This window comes from Schistocerca nitens, chromosome 1 (genome assembly GCF_023898315.1).
Source record: "Schistocerca nitens isolate TAMUIC-IGC-003100 chromosome 1, iqSchNite1.1, whole genome shotgun sequence".
NCBI classification, from domain to species: Eukaryota; Metazoa; Arthropoda; class Insecta; order Orthoptera; family Acrididae; genus Schistocerca; species Schistocerca nitens.
Genome location: NC_064614.1, coordinates 1,107,996,957 through 1,108,013,812, shown reverse-complemented (window position 1 = coordinate 1,108,013,812; position 16,856 = coordinate 1,107,996,957). Strand labels below are relative to the sequence as shown.

At 38.8% G+C, this 16,856-nt stretch overlaps 1 protein-coding gene across 1 annotated transcript in view; it reads left to right on the top strand.

The window, feature by feature from the left end:
- The window catches only part of LOC126198844 (probable Rho GTPase-activating protein CG5521), a 310,437-nt gene that overhangs the window by 148,359 nt on the left and 145,222 nt on the right, over window positions 1-16,856 (top strand). The window contains exons 22-23 of the mRNA XM_049935431.1: window positions 644-799; window positions 7,728-7,859. Of these exons, the coding sequence (XP_049791388.1) occupies window positions 644-799; window positions 7,728-7,859 (288 nt within the window). The remainder of the gene's footprint in view (window positions 1-643; window positions 800-7,727; window positions 7,860-16,856) is intronic.

Below are 16,856 nucleotides of genomic sequence, written 5' to 3'. Positions count from 1 at the left end.
AGACAAAGAGTTTGGGCAGAGATGTCAGTCGAGGTGGAAGAGTAGAGGCAAAGAAGTTGTTGAGAGACAGGTGAGGTATGAGTGGCGGCAACTTGAAATTAGCGGAGATTGAGGCCTGGCGGATAACGAGAAGAGAGGATATACTGAAGGGCAAGTTCCCATCTCCGGAGTTCGGATAGGTTGGTGTTGGTGGGAAGTATCCAGATTTTTTCCACGTGGAATGTTTCCCTCTGTTATATATATATATATATATATATATATATATATATATATATATATATATAAATCGGTCTTCTAAAGATCTACCATTCATTATTCCTCACCATTATCACTTTCAAACAAAGTTTTTGCATTCCGACTTCTGCTGCACATTAATGGTGCAAATTATTGATCATGTGTTGCATGGTTTTGAGAGCCATGGTGCCAGTGAAATCTTTCAATTATTTACTTGATAGTGTCACATTTCAGTGTATCACAAAATATGATACTGGATCATTTTTTATTTTGACATTTGATGCTGCAAATTTGGATGGAGCATTATTTGCCTTTGAACTCTGTTTTACATTTGTTTTGGAACTATTTACTTGTTTCTTAGTTACTTATGCTGTTGTTAACACAAATACCAACTGTTTTTTTAATGCAGGCCCTGTCATTACCAGCAAACTATGCACGCGGAAAGTTGAGTGCCTTGAGGTTGTTATGCCAGATGACAATGACTCACCAAGACATTCCAGCTCCTCATGATCATGTTACTCACTTCTATAAGGTGTTACACCATGGACTTATTGGCACTGAACAGGTTAGTTTTATGTCTAGTCAAATCAGTAGCCTAAAATGAGTTTTCTACAAATGTCCAGCTGAATAAATGTAATCTTTGCCAAAGAGTGGTTTTCATGTTAAACATGTACAGAAAATTATTTTTAATATTGTAATATTGCTACCTTTTAAAACAATTAAAATAATCAATTACTGATAATTTAATGTAAATGGATAGATAAGAAATCAACTCACCAAGAGGCGGCAGGGAAACACACAGGATTTAATGTGTAAAAGCTTTCGGAGCCAGTTTTGTAGTTATATGCGCTGTTCATTCATAAGTTATCTTCATCATTCCTAAAAAACAGAGACCTGTAGGTGCAGTTTCTTTAATTTCCTCTTAAATAATTGACACAGAAGTTTCTACTAATGATTTGCTTTAAGCTCTGAGCAATCAAATCTAATTGATCCCTCCCTCCCTCCCTCCCTCCCGCCACCCCACCCCACCCCACCCCACCCCACCCCCCTTCCCCATATCACACGTGTGTGCATGCAACCCCCTCCCCCCCCCCCACACACACACACACATATACGGCATTACTGATTTTCTTCCTTTTTTAGAACCAGTACTTAGCAGAAGAAGTTAAACACTTTAAAAGAGATCATAATGTAAATGGATAGATAAAATGTCTACTCACCAAGTGGCAGCAGGGGAACACACACACACACAAAAGGATTTAATGTTTACAAGCTTTCGGAGCCAGTAGCTCCTTCTTCTGGCAGAAGAGTTAAACGGGAAGGAAGAGGGGTGAAGGAAAAGGACTGGAAAGGTTTAGGGAAAGGGGTACAGTTCAGAAAAGTCCCCCAGAACCCTGGGTCAGGGGAGACTTACCAAACAGGATGAGAAGAAAAGATTGGTTGTTGGGGACTGCACTAGACGAGATTTGAAACCCTGAGAGCTTAAAGGTGGAAGACAGGGCAACACGCAAGACAGAGATTACTTATAAAACATTGCATACGAGTTAATAAGACTGAAAAGCTAAGTGCATTGTATATAACAGAGGTGGGAGGGGGGGGGGGGAGAATCCATATGATGCATGTGGTGAAACAAGCACCGAGTTCATGATTGTCATGTTGTACAGCATGCTCTGCAATAGGATATTGTGAGTTGCCTGTATACACCCTCTGCCTGTGCCCATTCACCCTGACTGATAACTGTGTGGTAGTCATGCCGACATAAATGGCCGAACAGTGTTTACATAACAGCTGGTATATGAGGTGTCATTTTACAGGTGGCTCTCCCTTTGATAGTATGTGTTTTGCCAGTTACAGGCCTGGAATATGTGGTGGTAGGAGGGTGCATAGGGCACGTCTTGCAGCGGAGACAGTCACAGGGGTAGGAGCTGTAGGGTAGGGAGATGGGTGCAGAAAGAGATTAGGGTCTGACAAGGATACTGCGGAAATTTGGAGGGCTCCGAAAGCTTGTAATCCTTTTGTGTGTGTGTTCCCCTGCCGCCGCTTGGTGAGTAGACTTTATATCTATCCATTTACATTATGATCTCTTTTAAAGTGCTTAACATTCTTCTGCTAAGTACTAGTTCTAAAAAGGGCAAGAAAAATTTGGACTGTTTCAGCATAAAAAGGAAACAAAACTATCAGTAATGCCGTGTGTGTGTGTGGGGGGGGGGGGGGCGAGAGAGAGAGAGAGAGAGAGAGAGAGAGAGAGAGAGAGAGAGAGAGAAAATGGTTCAAATGGCTCTGAGCACTATGGGACTTAACATCTGCAGTCATCAGTCCCCTAGAACTTAGAACTACTTAAACCTAACTAACCTAAGGACATCTCACATATCTATGACCGAGACAGGATTCGAACCTGCTACCATAGCGGTCACACGGTTCCATTTGATTTGATTACTCAGAACTTAAAGCAAGGCAGGAGTAGAAACTTCTGTCAGTTATTTAAGAGGAAATGAAAGAAACTGCAGCTACAGGTCTGTGTTTTTTAGGAATGAAGAAGACAACTTGGGAATGAACAGTGCATATAACTACAAAATTTTAGCCAAATGTTTTGATAAATTACTCAATTGTGAGTAACGAAGAGAAATATTATACTTTATAGAACTTTAAATAATCTGAGAAACAATCCAGTCTTTAAATTAGGAAGAATTCTGCATTCCATGGTGAATTTTAAGACCTTAGGAGAAGCTAATATAAGATCAGGAATTTTAAAACTTTTTAAAAGACAAACATGTGTGACACTTGGTAAACTCGTGAAAAAATCTGAGATGAAGGGAACTTATGAAATGACTGAAAAATGAGACTAAACTATCTGCTACACAAAAAGTTAACAAAATAGTCATCAACTGTAATGGTTTTCTTAATTCAGGTAAGATATGAATTTTTCACTTCCCATAAGAACAGCAGCTGGATGCAGAATTTGAAGAATATCAGAGGGAGGGTAGGTGCTGTGCGCCATAAAGCAATAATCTGAAGTTAATATGTGATGTAAGAATTAAAGACTACTTCTGCACATTTCTATGTTTTAAAAAGTTTAGATCTTAATAGACAGACTGACTCTGGTTGGAATTCTGGTATATATTGGCATAGATAAGTAAATACAGGAGCTCTTACAAGAAAAGTATTCAGTACAAATCTAAAATAAAATACAGGGGTGGCTTGAAAAGTTTTCAGGGTCACTACAAGAGGTCAGCGCTAGCACAACAAGAGTTGTTCAGGTGATATTCATTGGACTGTTGCTTGTAAACACGTGTCACATCAGTGCTCTTGGAAGAGAGCTATGGCGGTCATGTGGTTCTGTTGTTGTTCTTGCACTGTGATTTGCAAAGATGGAAAAAATCGCAATTCAAGGAGTGATTAAATACTTCGTAAAGAAAGGTATAAAAGCAAAGAACATTCATGCTGATTTCCAGAACACTCTGAGGGACTCTGCTCCTTCATATTCAACTGTTGCCAAGTGAACAAATGAATTTAAATTTGGTCAGGAGAGCTTAGATGATGATCCACGCAGTGGTCGGCCAAGATATGTCGCTACTCTCCAGAAACCATTGCAAAAGTGCACAAAATGGTCATGGAGGATCACTATTTGAAAGTGTGTGAAATTGCTCACACTTTCCGGATGTCATCTGAAAGAGTATATCACATTTTAACTGAAGAATTAGAAATGAAAAAAATATCTGCAAGATTGGTGCTGCGACTCTTGACACTGGACAAAAACGCATGAGAATGGACATATCGGAACAATGTTTGCTGCATTTTAGGAGAAACAAACAAGGCTTTTTGCACCAGTTTGCAACCGCAGATGAAACTTGGGTGCACTACTATACCCCAGAGACAAAACAACAGTCAAATCAGTGGAAACATGCTGATTCTCCACCACGAAAGAAAGCAAAGACAATTCCTTCAGCGGGTAAGTTCATGGCATCAGTGTTCTGGGATGCAAAGTGGATTCTGTTTGTAGATTATCTACCCACTGGGCAAACAATTACTGGAGAATACTATGCTAACCTCCTGGACAAACTGCAACAGTACGCAATAAAAGGCCAGGTTTAGCAAGGAAGAAAGCCATCTTCCATCAAGACAACGCTCGCCTGCACGCATGTGCTGTTGCCGTGGCAAAATTACATGAACTAAGGAATGAATTGTTGCCACAGTGGCATTATTCACCTGATATGGCTATGTCAGACTTCTATCTCTTCCCAAAACTGAAATTTTTTCTTGGTGGACAAAGATTCACTTCAAACGGAGAATTGATAGCCGGAGTTGACAACTATTTTGCAGGCCTGGAGGAAACTCATTTTCGAGATGGGATCAAGGCACTGGAACATCATTGGACCAAGTGCATTAATCTGCAATGAGACTACATTGAAAAATAAAAAAAGTTGTACGAGATCCATTTGTGATTATGACAGAGTTAAACTAAGTGTTAGCTTATCTCCAAACCTTCTTAATTTGTGTGCTTGAAAAGAAGGATCAGAAAATGCCAGCAGCAATTGGCTGGAAAAGGGATAATCTCAAAATTGACTGTTTAGTATTTCCCGATGATGTAGCAAGCCTGTCAGACAGTGTAGATAGTAGCATGAAAACTGATAAAAATTCTCGATGCAAAACATAGAAATATCAGAACAACACATAAATTTCACTGATAGTAAAAAGCAAGCTTATCCTGACTTAGCCTTGTCTATTATGGGTTAGGAACCTAGTGGCAACCCTGGCAATTTTATTAGCTCCTGCTGATGTTGCACATACTGTGTGCAATATACCCTTTGTAACAGTGTGCAGAGGTGAGGGTATTGATGGAGATCAGTTTTGCTTGAGCAGTCCAAAGCAGGTCTCGGTCCACTGGTTAACATACATTACAGAATCCACACAAGCACAATACATGACTATTTTAAACTCCTAATGCACAAATAGTAGACCATGACATACTGTTTAAAGGCCCTTGTGCATCTTGTAATTAGTCGCTTCTGGTCTCTGCTACGAGTGTTACACTGCGAGCTGTAGTTTATTCCTAGATTCTTCACTTAATACTGTTTCCTAAGACTTTGTAACTAGGCTTTCACAGGATAATTGGCAAGTATCTTCAAGTATCTGTGTATTCAGGTTCTCCAGAATTTCTGTGACACCCTTCTGTGAAATGAACAAACCTGTGCACATTCATGCTGAGCTTCTTTGTATACTTCAATATTTCCTGTTTGTGCGAAAAGACGTGAAAAATATTTTAAAAATAGAACAAGGGGAAGGAACACACAAATTTTGGAATGACACAGAAGAATACAAAAGTGTGAAGAAATTACAGTTGAAATTAGAAAAATAGTACTTATATTTTGGTGGCACACCCCGAGAATTTGTTGTTAGCACATTGATGAGTATTGTAAAACATTTTGAAGAAATTAAATGGTAAACACATGTGGCCTATGAGAGTGCATGAAAATGTATAATAAATTTGCTTAAAAAGACAAGAAATAGAAGACAAAACCAAATACAAAAGAAAAATAATAAGTGGGAACTGTCTAAGACAAAATGTTTCCGTCAAGGCAGAGAAGAAAATGGACAACAGAAGAAGGGAAAGAAGAAAATTGAATACATGGAGCATTAGAGGAAGCAAAAAGTTAATTTATCTACTTAAATGTGGTTTTTGGCTGGTGTGTATTGAAAAAAAAGGAGCATTACAGTTTTTTGTGGGTTGTGTGACATGATTAGCTCGTGTATGATGGTGATAGATATGTCGCATATTAAAAAGTAAGGAGGGAAAAGTAATAACTGATTTTGTAGCTTATAGTCAAGAAAGAAATTTTACCATCATTATTCAAATTATATGCTCAAACAAATGAAAGAAAGAGCAACCATGATTGAAGAAAGCGAACCAAGAATAGAAAAAGGTGTTTTGTGTAAAGCAATGTGTAGTATAACTTTGCCCTAACTGTTTGGTTTCCATCCTAGTTTATTGCTTCATGTCTTTACTTTCAGGATTTTAATTTTAGACATATTTTTAGGTACCCCTTGCTCACTTATTAAAGAAAGCTGGAATATATTATTGCTGAGCTTAAAAGTGGCTATGTTAGAGTTGATGTCCCGATCTTCAGTGTGCTTAATTTAATAATGAAATTTAAATCTTTAACCGTAATGTTTTAATCCTTATAGTCACATATTTCAAGCTCTGAATTAATTTTCACTTAAAAGTGAGTTTTCAAACGTGTTCATAAATCACTAAAGATTCATTTGTGAACATAATGTGGCTGAAATTAGGTTACTTCATGGTTAACTACTTGCAGAGTTATTTGCGGTGTTAATCTTCATCTCATTATAATATTACCATTAAAAAACTTCAATTTTTCCTCTACTTGAAACTGATATAGTGAATAATGAATAAGAAGAATTACAATTAACATTATTTGTATCCTAAAAAAGAAATGAGGCAATGCAGTCATTAAGGCAGTCAATTTACATTTGAGAGAAGTAAGGTCCGAATCCTTGTCTGAACATCCAGACATTGAGTTTCTGTAATCTATGTATTTATATAATAAATGGATGTATGAATGTATTTCCTCGTAAACCACTGGGCCAATTTCAACCAAACTTAGTTCACATACCACTTGTTGTTGGAAAAGGATCACTATGGGGGTAAGAACCTCCTGCCTTCCTTAGGGATGGGGATGTGTTGAAATGGAGTGACAGAGAGAGGGGAGGAAGGAGGAGGAGGAGGAGATGCACATAGTAGTGAGGAGAGGAAGGGAAAGGTTTAGGAGACAGGTGGGAGATGAGAGGGGTAGTGGGCATGGCATGCTGAGGATGGACAATGGTAGTGGGCGTGTGTGAGGAGGCAGATTGAAGTACTGTGGGTGTAAGTTATTGTTCCTACTCATAGAGATGGGGATGAGAAGGGGGTGACAAAAAAGTCCTAAAATGATCTGTTGATATTTTATTCCCGTATTTTGTAGTCTTGCAATGCTTTAAAATTATGAAGTGCAATTTGTCTATTATTTGTGGTGCTCAGTGTGTCAACTGGGTTGTGAGAATTTGGCAATACATTTGTCAACGTGTGCACAGAGCAAAGAGCATACCGCTTGGCTGAATTGGTATTCAGATACATTCAACATCCTCTGTGGTGTCAGATGGTGTAAAAAATCCGACGTGTGTGTAAAATATTTGAAATGGAAGCTGCTGGTAAAAAGCCACTTTCCTTGTATAAATTAAGGCAAGTACCACAATTATGTTTCCTTTTCAGATGGACCCAATTGATTTCCTTCTGCCTACTTTCTGATCTGAGCTTCCATTCTGTCTCTAATAACCCTGTTGTTGACAGACTGTTGACCTTCTACCCTTTATCTCTTCTTATTTTCCTGATACCAAAAGGCACCCTCTCCATACTATTAATTGGTTTTTCAATATTTTATTGTAACAATTAGTAAGTATATGTGAAATTATACTTAAGCATGTCTCTTTCCTTGCAGGCTGTTGTCAACACAATAGTGCAATATTGCGGACCTCGTTTCTTTTCACTGATGTTACCAGGCTATTCACTGCTAATGTATGACTTTATTCATGCAGCCAATACTGTTTTATCTTCGAATGATATAGCAACAGTAAGTATTTTTACATCTATATATAGGTATGTAGCCACTGTATTTCTCATATTGCTGTACTGAGAGATTGTTAAAAAGCAGTTATGGGAAGGCATGGAATCATTAGGACAGAAATATGAAACACCTGTATAACTAAGTAATTATTAAAATAAACAGCAACTCCTGATCATTTGTCAGTTTAAAATAAATGCACACACTTGTAAATGTGACAACTCACCAAATTGTAGAGGCAAGTCAGTGACAGGAATGTAAATAAGATTGAAAATGCTAGTGTGTGTGTGGGTGGGTGTGGGTGTGGGTGGGTGGGTGGGTGTGCGTGCGTGTGCGTATCCTTGGAGGGTGGAAGCTTCATTTCCACGTGCACGTGCATGTGCGCGCATAGCTACTTTGTGCCAGAGCTGCAGCTGTGCACCTTGACTGGGTTGGGTAATTGTGTTGCGTGTTGGGTGGAGTGGGCAAGGGGAGGAAAGAGGTAGGGTCCAAAGGGAAGAGTTGGGGAAGGGTTGCTAATAGCTACAATGTAGACATCATGTGGTAAGAAGGCCATGTGAACACGAGTGCGAGTGCCGGTACTGGTGAGTTCGTGTAGCACACAGTGACAATGATATGGATGAGTGGATTTTGACAGGAGAGCAGGGGGGGTGGGGGGGGTGCCAGAACAGAGGCCAGGAGGACAATATGCCTAATTTCAGTGGCTGCTTCACAACCCATGCTATCTGGATCATTCCTTCTCGGAACTACATACATGAAAGTTGACCTTGCAACATATCCTTCATTTTCATAATCCTCCAGGGCTCAGTCTTTGCTAGTCCCCTGTCATACAACATTTAACTTGTCTAATTATGCTCTAACCCCCCCTCTCAGTTCTAAATCCTCTGCTTCATTCTCCACCCCCATTCTGATTGTGTGTCACACGAATTCACTGGCACTCATTTCGCATTCTTATTTTGTGCACCTCCTGCCTGTCCCTCCCACATTTGTAACCTGTACATCTGTTGTCTCCCAGCCGTCAGCCACCCCCTCTCAATCCTCTCCCCCACTCCCTGCCTCCTTTCTCCTCTTGCCCACTCCACCCAACACAGTCCCTCATCTCAGTGTGTGTGCTCTGGTTCAAAAAGGGATTCATCCAAAAAGTAATAAAATTTTCTGTCTTGTCTGCGTGCCTTTTGATGAGTCGATGCGTATACTATTTGGTGAGTTGTTCCCTTTCCTCCTGAATTGTTATTTCTCACCAGAACTTTCCCTTACTAAATTTAAAATAAATTTTATGTGATTAGTAGATGTTGAGATACAATAGAGACAGTTTTATAAAATTAGTGATGAGGGAAGTGGAGTAGCAGTTGAAGATAATTTCAGCTACAAATAGGAGGAGTTGATAATATTTCAGTTTTTTTTCCCCCCCCAGGGAACCTGCACTCCACTTCAGAGTTAGTTCTGAGAGATTATTGTAATCAGTTGTGTATATATTCATTTGGACACATCGGGATAAAGTTTATATTAGTGGTCAAGTTGATTTTAGGAAAGGTTTGTTTGAGCAGCTTGTCATCAGTCAACATTGGTGTGAGGAAAAGCCTCTGTTCTCAGATAATATAAGGAAAACAGCTCTCACATTGTCGTTTACATCTCAGAAGCTTGCCTAATTCAAGCTCTTATGCAGACATGGGTAAGTCTTTAATGTGCCCACATTTAGCTTTGAATTCATCTGGTCAGTGTTGGCATTATGATGTTTCAACAGCTTGGAATATGACACATGAGTCTTAGGTGACACTACTCGGAAAGTCACTTGACTGCTAATGATTGTAAGGTCATAGCATATTTTGTACTGCACCATTCTTGTAGCTCCAATCACAATGTAATTGTTGCTCTTAATAAGTATGAATACCGGCTGTAATTTTGGTAAAGATATCCATTCATCATGCAATAGAGACATTGAGTGGTATATATGCACATGAACAGCAACTGGGACATTATAACTCGGCTTATAAACTTTTGTTCTTCTTCACAGCAAGCCACTATACTTACAACTTGCACAACGTACTGAAAGATTTGGATTGAGGCAGTCAGAAAGCTGCAGTATTTCTTGGTTTCTGAAAAGCATTTGTCTCAGTACCTCACCTGCGCTTATTGTCAAACGTCCCATCATATGGGTATCAACTGAAATTTGCAACTGGATTAAGGAATTTTTGGTGGGAAGGACACAGCATGTTATCTTGGATGGAGAGTCATTGTCAGATGTAGAAGTAACTTCAGGTGTGCCCAAGGGAAGTGTGTTGGGGCCCTTTGAAATACTATATCCCGGCTAAGACACAAGTTGAAAATATGGTCACTATTTTTTATTTACTTAAATTTGCCATGTTTCGTGACGGTACCTTTTCCGTTAGACGTTTGCAAGGCGATATTAGTCTTGGCTTCAGTTGTCTAAGTATGATTCCACAATGCATCTTTGTCGGCTGCAGAAAAGACGTGGTTCAACGTGTTTGCCTCATTTTGGTGTCTCAAGTACCATTTCTTCAAATGTAGTTTCTTTTTTTATGCTTAATACAAAAAAATAGTAACATAATTCAAAATTATTTATGACGGCGACCTTCACATTGTTCTTCCGTCAACACACACCAAGAGTTAGCTGCCGACTGACTATAGTCAAAGACGACTCTAGCGTCAAAGACACTTTACACAATACACAAGCTTCCACTTGTAATCAGTCTCTTTGCTATTCTTCGATACATTTACTAATAGTAATCAATATGCTTTCACTCTCAAAAACATAAGTAAATTAACATATAATAAGGCAAATTGCAATAGATTCTGACAAAAAGTATAAAAAAAAACATTTACAATTTGGTATCGACAAATACAGTAAAAAAATAACATCTCCCAGATCCATTACACCTTGTTGTTCATGTTGTACAGTAATGACCTTACGGACAATATTAACAACAATCTCTGACTTTCTGCAGATGATGCAGTTATCTATAATGAAGTACTGTCTGAAAGAAGCTGCATAAATATTGTCAGGTCTTGATAAGATTGCAATGGTGCAAAGATTGGCAACTTGCCTTAAATGTTCAAAAACGTAAAATTGCACTCTTCCCAAAATGAAAAAAAGATAGTATACTATCACTGTAATATCAATGAGTCACAGTTAGAATCAACCAGCTCATGCAAATAACTAGGTGTTACAGGTTGTAAGGATGTGAAATAGGATTATCACATAGGCTCCATTGTGGGTCAAGCAGGTGGTAGACTTTGATTTATTGGTAGAATCCTGGGGGAGTGCGATCAGTTTACAAAGGTGATTGCTTACTAAACACTTGAGTGACCAGTTCTAGAATATTACTCAAGTGTGTGGGACCCATACCAGATAAAGCTAACAGGGGAGGGGATATTGAACATATACAGAGAATGCAGAACGAATGGTCGCAGGTTTGTTTGATCCATGGGAGAGCATTCCTGAGATGCTGAAGGAACTGAACTGGCAGACTCTTGAAGGTAGATGTAAAATAGTTAAGAAAGCTAGGTGAGAGCAGACAAGCAGTTATTAGCATCTTAGTTAGACACTGATCTGGTATCACTTAGTTCCAGCAAGATGGATGTAAACTAATCATGGGCAAAGTTTAAGCAGATTTTAAATCTTGGTCTGGAGAATTATGTGCTTAGTAAGTGGATTAAGACTGGAAAGACCTACCATGGTTTAATAACAAGATTTGAAATTTTTGATGAAGCAGAGGCTGTTGCACTCTCGATTCAAAAGAGGGTGCGCAAATGATGATGATGATAAGCAAAGGTTAGTTGATATTTGTGCATCTGTGAAAAGGTCTGTGCGTGAAGGATACAACTACTACCACTGTCATATCTAAACAAAAGATCTGGCAGGGAACCCGAGAAAATGTTGGTCCTATTCAAAATCGCTAAGTGGGTCTACGGCTTCCATACAGTCACTTGTTGACCAGTCTGAATGGCAGTTGAAGATAGCAAAATGAAAGCCAAAGTTTTAAATTTCACGTTCAGGCAGTATAATCATAGAAACATATCGTGGTTGACCATCAAATAGATTCCCATTCAGACAACATAGTAATGAGCGTACCTGGTGTAGAGAAACAACTGAAGGAGTTCAAAAAAAATAATTCAACAGGTCCAGATGGAATTCCAGTTTAGTGTTTCAAAGAGTGCTCAATGGCATTGGCCCCTTCCTTAGCTGGGATTTATTGTGATGGTATTTTGGTTAGGTAACAATAAGTTACACACGTCAACAAGTGTTATGTTTTTATAAGTACTTGTGCCCTTTCATCATGGTGGACGAAAGAGACACTAGGATTATTTACCATAAATGTGCGGATGTCTTGTCTGACATTCCAGACGACTTGGCCGATTGGACATAAAAAAAATGAAAGTGAAGCAGAAACGTAGGAAGAGAGTGAAATACGTCCAAGAAGAATTCGGTGAACGCTACGGTTGCCAACTGATTTGGCTGAATCAGAGGAAGAAGACAGTGCACAGTGGTCAGACTTACTTAGAAAATGATTTGGGCCTGCTGTCCTTAAGGGAACTGGGGGAGGGAAAAAAAAAAAAAAAAAAGCAAGGAGCGATGATTATTGGTCAACAAATCCATTGATAGACACACTGATATTTCGCGAAATGATGTCTTGCAACCGATTCAGACATATATTATAATTTTTACATTTTTCCGACAGCAACAATAAACTGGATAATGCCGACCGGCTTGCTAAAGTGCAATCTGTAATTGATTATTTTTCCAAAAAGTTTAAAGAAACGTTTAATCTAAGTCAAAACATCTCAATTGATGAAGGAATAATATCGTGGCATGGATGGTTAAATTTTAAAGTTTACAATCCATAAAAAATGACAAAATACAGCATAATCATTCGGATGCTGTGTGATTCGAGTATGGGATACATTTCCTCATTCAAGATTTATTCCAGCGCTGGACAGCCTTTAGCAAAAACAGTGATGGAACTATTGACACCTTCTGATGGAAAGTGGCATCACATCTGCATGGATAATTATTATAACAGTGTAGAACTTGCAGAGAAGTTACTTGAAAAGAAAATGTGAGTTTGTGGAACAATACGGCAAAATAAAGTATTTCTGGAAAATTAAAGTGCGCAAAAGTTAATGTGCTTGAAGCTGGTCATCAACAGAAAGGTGGCAAGTGGTCGGCGACAAGCCAAGTAATCTGACTTAGCGCTGCTGGCGCCAAGCAAATAAATTTGTACGAGATGTGTGGATGGTAAAGTGTTAAGTTATAGAATGCAGTATGTTGTCCTCAATGGCAAGTGTTCATCAGAGGCGAAGGAATCGTAAGGAGTGACCCAGGGAAGTGTGAGAGGACCACTGTTATATTCTATGTACATAAATGATTTGGCAGACAGGGCATGCAGCAATGTGCTGTTGTTTGGTGATGATACTGTGGTAAAGAGTAAGGTGTGAAAGTTCAGTTACTGTTGCAATATACAAGATGACTTGGACAAAGTTCCTAGTTGTTGTGATGAATGGCAGCTAACTCTAAATGTTCAAAAATGTAAGTTCATGTGGATGAGTAGGAAGAACAAACCCATAATGTTCGGATACAGTATTACTATAGTTGAATTCTTTTATCTTGGCGGTTTGCGCATGCCCGCCCAGACGCGGGAGATTGCTGCGTTGCCAGTTGCACATGACGGACGCGCCAAGAGAAGCAGCACCATAGTATAGTATAGTTCACAAGCTTACGTTTAGGGGGGAGGGTGCAGTTTATGAAGTAAAGCCACCACGGCCGCATTAACCCTTTCGCTGCTACAGAGACGTGCTCCCCACATTCCGCGCTGTGCGCGATTTTGTCACTGCACTGCTGGCCTGTGCTGACACATGGTGTTTCCGACTGCTTTGACACACTTATCATTCGATTCCACAAAAACTATTTGGCCCAAAAATTAGATTTTTTACACATCTTCTTGACTGATACCTTCCCCCCACTTCCTTTGACTGATTGAAGTGCTTTAAAATAAAGCCAAACGCGCCCAGTGTAAATAAAACTTTTATTACAGTCGCGAAAGACGGAATATTTCTCAATATTACATACGACACCTATGTGGTACTTGAATTAAATGAGATATTGTTATACAGTAAATTTTATATGAAATTTAGGTACCTTGTCCACATTTCATTCTCAACATTGTGGCAACTAAAATCGACCATACGGAAAGTATACGCTATGGACTTTTACCTCTGCAAACTCTTCAAAATTTCGTGCAATGGTTTACTACATTTAATGCTGCACAATAACTGGGTTGAACATCGAAACAAAATTAAGTCATTTATGGGGGGAAGGTATCAGTCAAGAAGATGTGTAAAAATCTAATTTTTGGTCCAAATAGTTTTTTTGAAATCGAATGATAAGTGTGTCAAAGCAGTTGGAACACCATGTGTCTGCACAGGTGAGCAGTGCAGTGTTGACAAAATCGCGCACAGCGCAGAATGCGGGGAGCACGTGACTGCAGCAGCGAAAGGGTTAATGAAGAGACAAAGCACTAGAAATTTCAAAAAATTGCATTCAAACGAATAAAATTCGTGAAGTAAGACACTTCGACATTGTTTTTAAATAAAGAAAATATTTAGCATCGCACAAGGTTTGAACTCTATACCTTTCACTTACTAACCCACCGCCTTAACCATTACGCCAGCGCAGCTCGTCCTGCAATGTTTCTCCATAAGGACTCTAATAGGTCACGCAAAATTCTGACAAACACTGTTGGTATGCCTATGAATTACTCGCACTTCGTCGAAGTACAATAGGAAATAAACAATTACCGCTGTTCTTTATTGCGAAAAAGCGGTTCGTGAAATTGATACAAACACCTTTCCTTGCTATCGCCTGAATTAAGAGTCTTATTGCTTGTTTGGTTTAATTAATTAATAGAAAATGAAGCAATTGGTATAAAGAATGGTTTTTCCAAACTTTAAAAAAAAAAACAAAGTCTGCTATCAAGACATTGCTTTTGTTCTATTACTTTATTTATGACTGAATGTTTCTAAAACTGAAGACATTCATCCATACTCTGCTCTGCAGTCGAGATCTGGCAACGTCATTCTGTGTTCATTGGCTGACTGTATTTTTTGACGTCAGATGCGCAGAACGAACCTAAACTCGGCCGCCAACATAAATGATGCGCACTTTAGTGTCCCTGCTTGACACAGCCAAATTGTTTAAATATCAGGGTGTAACATTGCAAAGCGATATGGAATGGAACGAGTATGTGAGGACTGTGATAGGAAAGTTGACTGATCGACTTCCGTTTACTGAGAGAATTGTAGGAAAGTGTGGTTCATCTGTAAAAGAGGCTGGATATAGGTGGTCAGTGTGATCTATTCTTGAGTACTGCTCGAGTGTTTGGGATCCATACCATGTCGGATTAAAGGAAGACATCAAAACAATTCAGAGGTGGGGTACTAAGTTTGTTTACTGATAGCTTCAAACAACATGCAAGTGTTATGGAGACACCGAGGAAACTTAAATGGGAATCCCTCGAGAGAAGGCAATATCCTTTTCGAGGAACACTATTGAGAAAATTCAGAGAACTGGCATTTGAAGCTAACTGCAGAAAGATTCTGTTGCCTCCAAAATAGGTTGCGCGTATGAACCACGAAGTCAAGATAAGAGAAATTAGGTCTCATACGGGGGCATATAGGTAGTCATTTTTCCCTTGTTCATTTGTGAGTGGAACAGGAAAAGAAATAACTTGTAGTGGTACAGGGTGCCTTCCGCCATGTGCGATAAAGTGAGTTGTGGAGTATCAATGTAATTAAGATATTCCAAGAAAGTCTGCTAACAGAACTTCAAGAACTGTAGGAATATATTACAATCCCTACATATCACTCACATAGGGATTGAGAGGACAAGATTAGAATAATTACAGTATGCACGGAGGCATTCAGACAATCATTCTTAACTGCACTCCTTATATGAATGGAACTGGAAGAAACCCTATTAAATGGTAAAATAGGACGTACCCTCTTCCACGCAGTTCACAATGGTTTTGCAGAGTATGACTGTAAATGTAGATGTAGCTCTCATGTCACAGCAGCCTGAATGAAGGCATTCGTAAGATGAGCTGTCATGGTATTGTCCTGATTATGGGCACTACATTAAGAAGCTTCCTTTACTGATTCCATTGTCTGAATTCCACAATGGATATTCCAGTATCATACATATAAGTGAATACCACCTAAATATTTTTAAAGTCATTATGACAGAGCAGAAGATCATTACAGAATCTCAGTTTATTTGACCTTACATGTTTTTTATTGACTCGTTTTGCACATGTTAACACCCAGTTATGGTATTATGTCTGGGGCAGTGCAGCTACTCGTGTTCTAATACATTTACTCCATAATGGTTTTTGTTGTTTATAATAAAAATAAGTTTCAGCAACACTGTAATTTACACTATCACAACACAAAACAGTTTTCACATGGCCTTTCCCTGTCCCCCTTCTAGGCTTGAGAATGGAGTTGTGTGCTTTGGTGAAAAGATATTCAACAAGCTTCCGTCCAATATGAAGCAAGAAACTGGGAATCCATACCTATTCAACATAAAACTCAGCTCAATAGCCACTCTTCCTACACATTATGCGGGAATCTAGATTCAGGAATTGAAGAGTTCTGTTAGCTACATGGTAGCAGTATTTATTGTAAAGTTGCATGACGTGTCGTAATATACTGTACACATTGCTCAGTTTTTTCATTGATTTAGGTGTGTATTTTCTGTAAAAAATACTAGTAATCAAGTAAATATTAAGCTACCAACAGCAGATAAACAACAGCATTATAATGTAACTGAGGAGGCGGCAGCTTCTTTCAAAGTAGCAGCTTTCTTTCTAATTTACTTGATTTAATTAAGATGATGTATGAATAGCATTAATTAGTATATGATAGTTCTTTACTAATACAGTATACAGATTAAGTTCCTATAATTTCCTTGTCTTTTACTAATGTTTACCA